Genomic DNA, 13,395 nt, shown 5'->3' on the forward strand with positions numbered 1-13,395 from the left:
TTTTTTTTTCTTAATTGCGACTTAATTTAATTAAATTCCCCAAAAGATAAATCATGTTCTTTATGTTAGTTTCTTTAAAAACAATTCATTTTTTATCAACTCTTATGCTTATTCAAATATTTTTAGTCAAAACTTTCACTTATCTTTAATTAGATTAAAATAATGTCTTGGTGTGTCTACCGAGTTGGTTCGAATTATTATCTCTAAAAAATGACGCAAATAAATTTTAATTAATCTAGTTTTGTTAAAATCCTAATTGACCAAGTTGTTTCAATTAAGATCCAATTTTCCAAAAATTTAAAAATTATTCTTTATTTAACTATTTTTATCAAAGTTAATCGAATATCATAAAATATTATATATTTTTATGTTAAATTATTTTCCCTAAATATTTTTTTAAGATATGTTCTTTAAGGGTTTTCTTCATTTAAATCATTTTTTTTACTCATTTCAAAATTGTTCTAAGTTGAAGTATTTTTTTATTTTATTATTTTTATTTTTAATAAACTTTAAAATGTGTTAGTCAAATTCTTTTCAATTGATTAATAATAATAAATAATATATATATATATATATATACTTACTTAAGTCATTTTCTCAAAAAAAAAAAAAAAAAAAGGGTTAATCAATTAATAAGAAATGGTTTTCATGTTTTAATTTATCAAATTGGTTTAAAAATGAATTAAATAAATTCTAATTAATCTAGTTTTATTAATATTCCAATCACTTGTATTTTGAGTCGAATGTATCAATTTGGATCCTTTCCTCTAAAAAATAAAGATGAAATAAAATGCGTCATTTGTTTAATTATTTTCTTAATCAAATATGTTATAAGTTTTTTTTTTTTTCTGTTAAATTATTTTATTTTTTATTTTTTTTTCTAAAAATAGTCAAATATATTTTAGTCAAGCCGCAGGTCAACCGCATGTTAGCGGACACTTCGAATGCTTAAACCCTTCTCGAAGTGTAAATTGAACCCCGAACCCTCTTTGGTATTTTCAAATGATTTTTCTTTTTAAATCTTTGAAAATTATAAGTTTTCTTAATTTCTTTAAAAAATTAAGTGGCGACTCTTTTCTAAGTATTCTTTTCCAATTGTTTTATACTTAGAATATTTCAAAAAGGTGATTTTTCTAAAGATAGGACAATTACGGCACAACATTCCGTTTTCCTCTTTAAATGATTTTAAGTTATAAAATTCGTTCATTCGGTAACTAGTCAAACAGATTTAGCCAAATAATTAATTGCCGAATAACCGCGTATTAGCGGGCATTTCGGGTGCTTTCAAACCCTTCCTGAAATACTAATATGAACCCCGAACCCCTTTGAATATTTTCATTAGATTTCTGTTTTAATCTTTTGAAAAAGTAGTTTTCTTGATTTTTCTTAAAAATTAAGTGGCGACTCTTAAAACTAGTCTAAAATATTTTTTTAAATTAAAAAAATACATAAATATGTCTTTTAACTTGACCTCATTTTATATTTATGACCTCGATCTTAGGGTGTGCACAAGTATACACTTGAACTTGTGTAAAGTTGAACAAATAGACACATGCGTCCTATATGACAATTTGGGTTCTATGTGTATTACATCACGTAGGTCTCATGTGTCTATTTGTTCTAGTTTATAAAAGTTTAAGGACCCGTTTGGTAGGCGGTATTAGATAAAATAATCCATGGATTAAAATTTAGTCCATCTAATACATTGTTTGATTACTTTATTTTATTTAATCCATGGATTTCGTATCCACCATATGTGGTCTTATCTTATCCCTAGAAAATGGAGGGATAACTAATCCAAGGTTTAACAAACCTCGGATAAGATCCCTAAATGACTAAACTATCCCCTTATTCCTTTTCCTAAATTTCTTTTGTAATTTAATTTCCTTTTTATTTATATTGAAATGGTGATAAATGTTCTTTTTTAATTCTCCAAATTCGTATTGTGTAATTTAATGATTTCACTAAAAAAAAATTCTCCATTTTTCTTGACTTTTTTTATTCAAGATAGTTTGTCGATTAACCACTTGAACTATTTTTTTTTTAAAAAAACAAGCTTTAGGTATTGAACAATTTAAGTAGTCTTAAATCTATGTTAAGTTTAAGATATACTTGACCAACAAAAAGTTAGAAATACACTGTGCCATTAATGATCTCCTTAAAAGTGGTACATCACACCTTAAAATTTATTACAATTTATGCATATATATATATATTTGACTTAACTTGTTAAATGGAATAGAAAATCCTACAAAAAAATAATATTGTCCGGCGGTTATCTACCTTGACCCAATTACATGAAATTAACAATCTCATAATAACACAAGGGTATAATAGGAAAGAATTTTTTTGTAGATTTTTAAATCAAACACAAGATTAAGTGGAAAGCAATGAACCAAACACTTGACAACAAATAATCCCTGTGTAACACCCTATATCCGAAACAGACCAAAAATGCAGATTTTGAGAAGTTGCAGGTGCAACCCACGGTTGCCATCCACGAACCGTAGGTTAGACCACAGCTCATGCTAGTGGTCCGTGGTTCACCACTACAACCCCTCCCCAAACCCAGCTCAGAAATCGGCTAAGTCTCGACCCACGGACAGACCCACGGTCCGTGGTCTGTGTCCGTGGATCGAGGTCCCCTTGACCCAGCCTCTGACGCAAACGACAGCTAACCAACACGGACCGTAGTTCGATCCACAGTCCATAGGTCTGACCATAGGTGAGGCTCCGCAGCCAGTTAGAGGAAAATTGTTGATTGGGTCAACTTAAAATAGTCATAACTCTTAGCACAAAAGAAATTATATGTCCCATGACCTATGATATGATAGATAATTGAATCCTCTTTCCAACACCACCAAGTTTGCTAAAATCTAACCTCCAAGTGAAAAGTTATACTCATTTTAGTGCAGCCATGTCGGGTAGACTTAACCTACGACTCCAATCTACAGACCGTAGATTGACCTACGGCCCGTAGGTCCCACCCGTCGATCACTCCGACAGCAGTTAAGTCAGGGGTCTTTTGGTCTTTTCCTATTTCGTTGGACCCCTAATCTACGCCGTTTAGACCCTAAATTATGAGGTTTTAGTTAGTTTAAGCCTAGAAACATAACTAGAACTTACCTAAGTCAAATCATTAATCAAAACTTAGAAAAATTAGAGCGTAAGAGGAGAAGAGAAGTCAAGAACCCTAGTTCAAGAACGCAACAAGGTTCCATCAACTCCAGCCCCGAAATCTAAAGATTTCTCCATGGAATTCATCATCAAGTATGTAGGATTTCACTAGTGGGTTCCTTTCACCCATTAGGTCCCTAGTTTTCAGTCAGTTTCTTGATTCCCTTATTATGACTAGACCTAGGGTTTCTTGAATGTTAGAATTGTTGGGTTCCTAGCTGTTAGAATGATCCAAATCAAATTAGTACGTTAATATTCAATTTAATGTATGAATTTCAGAACTTTAGCTATGTATTTCTTTAGTTCATGAATTACACATGTTAGGTCAGATATTTTAGTTATTCAGTTATACTTGAATCAATTATTAATGCATCAATATCAATTTAATTATTGCATTCTCAGTTTGCATGTTCAGTTTGAGCTATCCAGTAACTTACAGAAATTCAGTCATAATGTGTTAATTACTTAATCTATTGGGAGTAGCATAATACCGAGTTAGACTAGGGTTTAGCGTACCCAAATAGTCCCAAAACTACTAGCCACGTAGGTTGTAAGTCCCCTCTGTAGGCATCATTTCAGTGATCACGCCAGCATGCCTCTATACCTCTAGCAAGGTATATTGGGTCCTCTCGATGGGGCGTATACATCGGATTCGACATTTAACTCATGTGGTTTTATTATCGGTTATTAGTTGCTCCCACAGTTCAGTCAGATCCTATTGCATTGACCATTTATCAGTATATCCAGTATTCAGTTTCAACATGCTATAAATTGGTCACTGCATTCAGTTATATCAGTATTCAGTATATATAACATGTTCAGATTATGTCCTTGCTTATTTGCTTTGTTCAGTTATATGTTATTTCAGCTGTATTTTATCCTGCATGCTCAGTACCATTCAAGTACTGATACATACTCTGTGCTACATCCTCTCGTGATGTAGGTTCAGGTTCTCAGCATCCAGATCACGCTTAGATCGGTTCCCGATCTCCAGTTCAGCAGAATTAGTGGTGAGTCCTCATTCTCCGAGGACAATAGTCATGAGTTTCTGTTCAGTATTTTAGTCCTTTAGTTTCAGTTTTGCTAGACTTAGTTAGGGCCTGTCCTAGCATTTCTAGTAAGTTAAAAGCTATTTTCAAACATAGTTAGATTCAGCTTAGTATTGAGTTAATATCTTCTTTGTATTAAACTTATCAGTTTTCATATATCTCAGTTATAGTATTTGGGTATTCCCTATCTTTTCATTTTATTTATGATTTAGCTTCCGCATCCATTTATTATCTTTAGTATGCTTATGATCATGCCAACAGGGTTAGGTTGGGATCACTTGTGGTCCTAGGTCCCGTGTCCGCGTCTCGGGCGTAGTCTCGGGGGGTGACAAACTTGGTATCAGAGCACTAGGTTTAAGTGTATTAGGATGTCTGAAAAACCGCACTAGGTAGAGTTATTTTCATGGATGTGTAGTGCGCACCACATCTAATGAGAGGGAGGCTACAAAGTGTCTTAGCGCTTTATAGCTACAGTTTTGATATTTGCGCTTATATTTGCTATGGAGAATCTAATTTGTATAGATCGCAGATATCTGATTTATATAAAATCATGGCAATTTGTATAAATCGGGCGTCTATATCTATGAAAATTGTGTTTTTATATGAATATGTTCCTTGTGTTAGGTTAGAGTAGCGAGCGAGATTAGGAGAGAGAGGAGAGATGCTAGCGAGAGAGGGCAGAGAGTGGAGAGAGGTGAATTGTATATATGTACATCAGTTAGATAATTGTATATATGTAGCTACTATGTATATGTATCAATTATTGTTTTGTATATCTGCATAATATTTGAATTTGTATACAATTAAATCGAGTTAATATACAATTGAATCGAGTTAAAACATTTGTATTTGTATATCAAATCTCTCTCTCACTTTATACAAACACAAATTGTACATTGTAATTGTATAATTTGTGTTTGTATAAGCGAGAGAAAGAGATAGAAAGACAAAAGAGAACTGAGCAGAGGGAGATTTATATTAGTATAATTATAAGTGTATAGGTCGGAGAAATTTGTATTTGTATATACAGTCCCTCTCGCTTTATACAATTGTGTTTGTATAAAAGTGAGAGAGGCAAGGGAGAAAACTGAGAGTGGCTAGCGAGATTCAGGGGAGAGAGGCGAGAATAGTAAAGCGTTTGCTACGAATTAGAATTAAATGAAACTGTAGCCATATCATTTATTTTGAATTAATAATTTGCTATAATGCACAATTTTCCCTATAAATAAAGCCATGAAATAATATACAACACGTACTCAACTAGCTCACAACCAAGTTGAGCACCTAATAATAATCTATTTACAATGTACTCTTTACATACTTTATGCGTATCAATTTATGTGATATAATTTGCATTGACATAAAAAAATTTAAAAAAAACTAAAAATATACATACAAGATTTTTTTTACAAATTTACCTAAAAATAGTTCTTTTTAGAGATAATGATCAAAAACGCACTTGAACTATCACTTTTTGCAAGCTTTACACCCCTAATATCAGCTATTTTCTTTTTCCTAAATTATAAACTATCATTATCCAAGTACTAAAAAGATACACATCAAATATCCGTTGTTCCCTTTTGCTATTCAAAGGATAGTGATTAATCCAAATAGTAAACATGAATAACTTATAGTTAAGGTGTGTTTTAATATATTGATGATGATAGTTATAAAAATTAAATTAAAAGAAACATTTGATAACTAAGGTATGATATTGACTTGAAAAACCTCTAATTCAAATATTTTTCGACCATTAACTATTCTTTTAATCTACTTAATTATAGTCTTATAGATACTCTCTCTACGCACTAGTAAAAGTTTTCATTACCTATAAAGTCACCTCTTTTAAATGTGCCTAAATTTTCTACTTTAATATTCTAAATAAAACAATCACACAAGTGGTCACTTTGCATTAAATTTTGCTAGGTCTACATTCGATTTTTTTTTCTATAAAAAACGGCGACCAATTACTCTCTCCGTCCCATTTTATATATCATCCTTTTCTGTAAATAGTTGATCCATAATATTTGTCATTTCATAAAATCAATGCATAAATTATCATATTATTCCTTTTTTTTGCCCTTGAGGTCCAAAAAAATTAAATAAGGGTAGAAGGGTAAAGTTACATCATTTCTTAATGCAAGTGCAAAGTAAAAACGTGACATATAAAATGGGACGGAAGGAGTACTTACTTTACTTCTGGTAATTATTCTTCCGTCTTTAATCAGATATCTCAGATTTAAACTTTATTGTAACACATAGTCAACTTTTATCATAAAGTCATCACACTTTCATTTAATAAATAAAGATAGCCAATGTCACCAACACCACAAAGAGCTCCTCTCTCATCCTTCTTTCACTCTAGAGAAAAACAAAGCATACCATGGCTACTTTAAGGGTATTGATGTTCCCATTTTTGGCTTATGGACACATCTCTCCATATCTAAATGTAGCTAAGAAACTCGCGGACAGAGGATTCTTGATTTACTTCTGTTCTACGCCGATAAATCTCAAATCCACCATCAAGAAAATCCCTGAGAAGTATGCTGATTCGATTCAGCTTATCAAACTTCACTTACCAGAATTACCCGAACTTCCTCCTCATTACCATACTACCAATGGTCTCCCACTCAATGTCAATCACATCCTTCAAAAAGCCCTGAAAACGTCCAAACCAAACTTTACAAAAATCTTGGAAAATCTGAAACCTGATTTGGTGATTTATCACATATTGCTGCAATGGGCTAAACGTGTCGCGAATGAACACAACATTCCAGCTGTTAAGCTTGTAACTTCGGGTGCAGCTGTGTTTTCGTATTCTTTCAACATACTGAGGAAGCCAGAGGTTGAATTCCCTTTCCCTGCTATTTATCTCAGGAAAATTGAGCAAGTAAGATTGAGTGAAATGGTGGCGAAATCTAATAAAGAGGAAGAACCTGATGATGGAGATCTTCTAGCTGATGGAAATATGCAAATCATGTTGATGAGTACTTCTACAACTATAGAAGCCAAATATATTAATTATTGCCTTGAATTGAGCAATTGGAAAGTTGTTCCAGTTGGTCCACCAGTCCAAGATCCAATCACTAATGACGCAGATGATAAGGAGCTCATCGATTGGCTAGGAATAAAAGATGAGAATTCAACTGTTTTTGTCTCCTTTGGGACTGAGTATTTCTTGTCAAAAGAAGTTATGGAAGAAGTAGCTTTCGGGTTGGAGTTAAGTAATGTTAATTTCATATGGGTTGTAAGATTTCCAAAAGGGGAAAAGCGAAATCTCGAAGATGCTTTACCAAAAGGTTTTCTTGAAAGAATTGGAGAAAGGGGAAAAATTTTGGACAAATTCGCACCACAACTAAGAATTCTAAATCATACGAGTACCGGAGGATTTATACGTCATTGTGGTTGGAATTCAGTAATGGAAAGTATAGATTTTGGGGTTCCTATAATTGCCATGCCTATGCATCTTGATCAACCAATGAATGCTAGGTTGGTCGTAGAATTGGGAGTTGCGGTGGAGATTGTTAGAGATGATGATGGGAAAATTCACAGAGAAGAAATTGCGGAAACTCTTAAAGGTGTCATAACAGGGAAAAAAGGGGAAAATTTGAGGGCTAAAGTGAGAGATATAAGCAAGAATTTAAAATCTATAAGAGATGAAGAGATGGATGCTGCTGCTCAAGAGTTAATTGAACTTTGTAGGAATAGTAGTAAGTGAATCTTATGATTCAATTAGCAAAATAATATTGTATGTAAGGTGTTTTTGTTTGTCTTCAAAATATATTGAGGTTGAAATAATGAGAAAAACATAGAATACCATTTAGGATGCCAAGTAGGATGCATGTGTCTATTTGTTCAACTTTATACATGTTTAAGTTTCTACGCATAAATGTTAATTGAGGCCAAATTAAACGGCATTATTTTGTATTATGTCTATAATATAACTAGTACAACAATAACAACACGATTCTTTGTCCCAAACATTGTTGGGTTGGCTATGTTTATTTCACATAATCATTACATCAACTATAGTCAATTAGCATAAATGTCTGCCTCAACGGGATTATCTAACAAAGCTATTGAATCAGATGAAAATGTCGTAGAACTTCCCATGATTTGATGAACAATTGGTTGAGATTGAAGAGGCTGAGGAGGTACTTCTAGCACTTCAACTTCGCCTTCAAGCATTTCAACTACTTTACTCATTGAAGGGCGTTGTATCGGATTTGTTTGTATACACCATAATGCAATCAAACACAGCTTCCTAGCAATCTTCTTTTCATCATCGTTCGCTCCTTCATCCACCACAATCTCTTTCCCCTTGTTGAACTTATCGTAAATATAATAAGGAAAGTATTGGCTGGAATTCTCTTCATTTGCAACTTCATTTCTATTCAAGTCCAACATTTCCATTAGCAGCATTCCGAAGCTGTAAACATCAGCTTTGTACGAGATTGCTCCAATGCTTCTGCTGATCAACTCTGGAGCAACATATCCAATCGTTCCACGAGCAGCTGTGAGAGTCACAATGCTCTTATCTGTTGGATATAATTTCGCAAGCCCAAAGTCAGAAATCTTTGGAATGAAATTCTCATCCAAAAGAATGTTGTGTGGTTTGATGTCAAAATGCAAAATTCGTACATCACAGCCTCGATGCAAATATCCTATTCCTCGAGCCACTCCTAGAATAATGTCATACTTCCTCTGCCAACTTAACAGAGGACTTCCTTCTTGACTGGTACTGATGTACTTATCAAGTGATCCATTGGGCATGAAGTCGTATACAAGAGCACGCTTTGTTCCCTCAACGCAATACCCCACGAGTCCAACCACGTTGACATGATGAATCCTTCCGATGGTAGCTACTTCATTCATGAAATCTTGCCCACCGGCTTTAGGCTTGCTCAACATCTTCACTGCTACATCCCTTCTACTTTGAAGCTTTCCTTTGTACACAGTTCCGTAACCCCCCTCGCCTAATTTCTCTTTGAATCCTCTTGTCATTCTCTTTATGTTGGAGTAATTATATCTTATAGGCATGAAATTGTTTTGTGTTTGCAAAAAGCCTTCAATTGTATCATACATTGACAAATGCCTCCTTTTGAATTTGTACACGAGAAATGCAATTACCAACGGAAGGCCGATCACAAATTTTGCTACCAAATACACTGCACGTTTGAGAAATCATAGAAAGTAACTTCCCCTTAGGCCAACAAAACATAGAACGAGATAGAAGGCTATGTTTTCAGAAATATTGCTATTAACAGCTTTCTAGACTTAACACTATAAGGTACACAATCTTTACTTATATCATCATGCCGTATAAAGGATTCAAAGAAATTAGTTTTCACAAATGCAGATTTCTATTAGCATCTTTACTAATAATTTTGTATTTCGAATTTTTGTGTCGTGCTCACTTTTATGCCAGTGAGGCCATTTAAACACATGATCAATGGAATGATAAGTTTTGTACAGCCAAATAACATACAGCTTAATGAAGGGATATATAAGTAATAAGAGCTTACTCGGGAAAAGCAGAGGTGACATACAGCTGATCCCTGGTTTGATTAAAGTGCAAAATATTTAGAATGAGAGATCAATGGAGAATTAAAAGCATATGTAGAGAAAAGTTTGAGTACTCACCGAGAATCATTAAAGCAACACCTACAAAGACATGAAGAAATCAAATTGTAGTGAGTGAATCCATTGTTTTCCTAATAAAGGAGAAAATCATATATAGTTGAAGTCGTTACTTATCCTTTTTCCGAAATTCCAATACAGATAAGAGAGCTCAAAGCCATAAAGGATTGCTTGATGAAAATCAGAAAGGGAAATGTTGATCTCTGCATCTTTAATATTGGGCCATGAGGTAAAGCCTATAAATTCTGCTCTGCATCCATCACTCACTTCAGAGACATTCATTTCTCCAATCTTTAAATAAGTGTATCTGCTTAATTTGCAGCCACTAATTTCCACAAATGTCGAAGAATTATTAACAGCAAACGGACAGTTGAACATGAAGATAGGCTCAGCTATTGTTTTATAATATCCATTAGTATACGTATATGATTGAAAGATTATATTGTATTGGTAGAAATTAAGCTGAGGTCTGAAAGAACATAGATCATCTTGTCCTTGTGTTTGTAAAGTCGGATCAACCAGGTGAATTGTCTGATTATCATAGCCGATGCCTTGAACGTGCAACTTTTTGGAGAAAAACCATATAACTGTTTGGTTACCTTCACAAGCTAATTCAAATCCTGTAAAACGACAATATTTTGGATCGGTGTTTAAATGAAAAGGGTAGCTTATGTTACGGATATCGCCACAAGCAGAAGGAGGACAGTAGTGTTTGCTCTTCCGAGCATGGCATGTTTGCAGAAAGATGATTTGAAGGATTAATATAAAGTATTTAAGCAGAGAGTTTCCTTTAGACATTTGTGTATTACTCAGGTTCAGCTGAGACTTCACAATAATTGTTGTTATCATATATAAGAGTAAAAATGCAATTAAACAATCTAGCAAGTTGAAGCTTTGTGGACTTTTCAATTACCAATATTACTCCTTTGGGTCCCAAGCCAATGGAAGACTTGTGTTTGGTCCTTGATGGGGAAGTTGCAATTTGATGAAGGGCCCTCATGAGGAAGACTTTGACGGTTTACCAATTTATTAGTGAGGGAGATGGAAATGTCATGTTTCCCCCATATGCCAAACACGCCTTTTGCTCAAATTGTGTATTTGTGTTGAACAGTTGTGACTTTATATATTTATTTATAGGCATAATACATGAATATTTCTTTTATATTTATGTCCTCCAACTTAGGGTGTGCACTAATACACTTGAACTTGTGTAAAGTTGAACAAAGACACATGCGTCCTACATGACATCCTACATGACAATTTGGGTCCTATGTGATGTCCTACATGTATTATGTCATGTAGGACTCATAGGGCTTGACATTCGGTAAATTCAGTTCAATTTCAATTTTTTTCGGTTTTCGGTTCTTGCATAGGTGTACCGAACACCAGACCGAAATAATTCAGTTCGGTTCGGTTTTTGTAGGATTCAAATTTCCTTGTAAGGATGCCACGCAGGATGCGTGTTTCTATTTGTTTAACTTTATATATGTTTAAGTTTCTACGCATAAATGTGAGTTGAGGCCAAATTAAATGGCATTTTTATGTATTATGTCTTTAATATAACTAGTACAACCAGGGGCGGCTCAACGTAATCGGAGGCCTAAAACGAAATCTTAATTAGAGGCCTAAAATCTAAATAAACTTCACATGCATTTATTTAAAATTTATTTTTCTTACATTTTTAAATGCAAAGTATTACTTAATATTTTTTTATATATATAAATGATTTATTCGATTTCTTTTTCAATTATTAGTTTTAAATAAGATTTTAGTAATTCAACGTTGAAAAATATTATTTTACTCGGGCAATCATTATATGAATTGTTAACATAGTTCTACAAGTAATAAGTTGACAAATTTCAAATAAATATAAGAGTTAGAACAATAACTTTGATGAAGTTGATAATTTGGTTACCCCACATTTTACTATGGTTGTTGTAATGCTTGAAAATGTAAGAAGAAATGGAAAAAGAATTTACAATTCAATTTGTTCAACACTTTTCGACTATTAAATGATATTTTTGATAGAATATTACTCTAATTTATCAACAATTTAAAGAAGAGTGTAAAAGGAGTTAAAAAGAAAATAATGTGAGTATTAGTAGAGAGAGTGTAAGAAAATAAAACAATATTTTCTTGATTTCTTCTAGTTGAATGGGGTTGAAGAGAATAAAATAATAATTTTGAATATATACTTTTTATCAAAAATAATCAATGCTTTTCTATAAAAAATTAACACATAATTTATTCTTAGTAAAAAATTGAGGAAGGCAAAATGCAAAATTTGTATTGCGTGATTAATTTTTTTTTTTAACCCCCTTGATGAAAATCCTCCCTCCGCCACTGCTCGTGGGGTACTGCGTTGAGGGAACAAAGCGTGCTCTTGTTTACGACTTCATGCCCAATGGATCACTTGATAAGTACATCAGTACCAGTCAAGAAGGAAGTCCTCTGTTAAGTTGGTAGAGGAAGTATGACATTATTCTAGGAGTGGCTCGAGGAATCGGGTATTTGCATCGAGGCTGTGATGTACGAATTTTGCATTTTGACATCAAACCACACAACATTCTTTTGGATGAGAATTTCATTCCAAAGATTTCTGACTTTGGGCTTGCGAAATTATATCCAACAGATAAGAACATTGTGACTCTCACAGCTGCTCGTGGAACGATTGGATATGTTGCTCCAGAGTTGATCAGCAGAAGCATTGGAGCAATCTCGTACAAAGCTGATGTTTACAACTTTGGAATGCTGCTAATGGAAATGTTGGACTTGAAGAGAAATGAAGTTGCAAATGAAGAGAATTCCAGCCAATACTTTCCTTATTATATTTACGATAAGTTCAACAAGGGGGAAGAGATTGTGGTGGATGAAGGAGCGAACAATGATGAAAAGAAGATTGCTAGGAAGCTGAGTTTGATTGCATTATGGTGTATACAAACAAATCCGATACAACGCCCTTCAATGAGTAAAGTAGTTGAAATGCTTGAAGGCGAAGTCGAAGTGCTACAAGTACCTCCTCAGCCTCTTTAATCTCAACCGATTGTCCATCAGATCATGGGAAGTTCTAAGACATTTTCATCTGATCCAATAGCTTTGTTAGATAATTCCATTGAGGTAGACATTTATGCTGATTGATTATAGTTGATGTAATGTTTATGTCAAATAAACATAACCAATCCAACAATGTTTGGGACAAAGAATCGTATTGTTATTGTTGTACTCAGGGCCGGCTCTATGTATAGTTTAATAAGGCATTGGCCTTCCTCAATTTTTTACTAAGAATAAATTATGTGTTAATTTTTTATAGAAAAACATTGATTATTTATGATAAAAAGTATATATTTAAAATTATTATTTTATTCTCTTCAACCCCATTCAACTAGAAGAAATCAAGAAAATATTGTTTTATTTTCTTACACTCTCTCTACTAATACTCACATTATTTTCTTTTTAACTCCTTTTACACTCTTTTTTAAATTGTTGATAAATTAGAGTAATATTCTATCAAAAATATCATTTAATAGTC

General features: G+C 33.3%; 3 protein-coding genes across 15 annotated transcripts in view; 1 reads left to right on the forward strand and 2 right to left on the reverse strand.

The window, feature by feature from the left end:
* Positions 1-13,395, forward strand: part of LOC125844341 (beta-D-glucosyl crocetin beta-1,6-glucosyltransferase-like) — a 133,912-nt gene that overhangs the window by 87,719 nt on the left and 32,798 nt on the right. Inside the window, exon 2 of the mRNA XM_049523652.1 lies at positions 7,716-7,804. Within this exon, the coding sequence (XP_049379609.1) occupies positions 7,716-7,804 (89 nt within the window). The remainder of the gene's footprint in view (positions 1-7,715; positions 7,805-13,395) is intronic.
* Positions 1-13,395, reverse strand: part of LOC125844329 (rust resistance kinase Lr10-like) — a 368,189-nt gene that overhangs the window by 86,105 nt on the left and 268,689 nt on the right. For 3 of the 13 annotated variants that reach the window (XM_049523626.1, XM_049523623.1, XM_049523627.1), the window contains exon 4: positions 8,163-9,394. The exons of 6 other annotated variants lie outside the window; for them this stretch is intronic. In XM_049523626.1, the coding sequence (XP_049379583.1) occupies positions 8,259-9,394 (1,136 nt within the window). In that variant the 3' untranslated portion in view covers positions 8,163-8,258. Of the gene's footprint in view, positions 1-8,162; positions 9,395-13,395 lie in introns of those variants that run through there. 4 more of the 13 variants (XM_049523625.1, XM_049523628.1, XM_049523637.1 and 1 more) reach the window with 3 other exon arrangements.
* On the reverse strand, positions 9,784-10,676 carry LOC125844370 (uncharacterized). The gene has a single exon (XM_049523674.1). It carries the CDS (start codon positions 10,662-10,664, stop codon positions 9,957-9,959), a length of 708 nt encoding a protein of 235 aa, XP_049379631.1. The 5' UTR covers positions 10,665-10,676; the 3' UTR covers positions 9,784-9,956.

This window comes from Solanum stenotomum, chromosome 11 (assembly GCF_019186545.1).
Source record: "Solanum stenotomum isolate F172 chromosome 11, ASM1918654v1, whole genome shotgun sequence".
In the NCBI taxonomy this organism is placed as follows: Eukaryota; Viridiplantae; Streptophyta; class Magnoliopsida; order Solanales; family Solanaceae; genus Solanum; species Solanum stenotomum.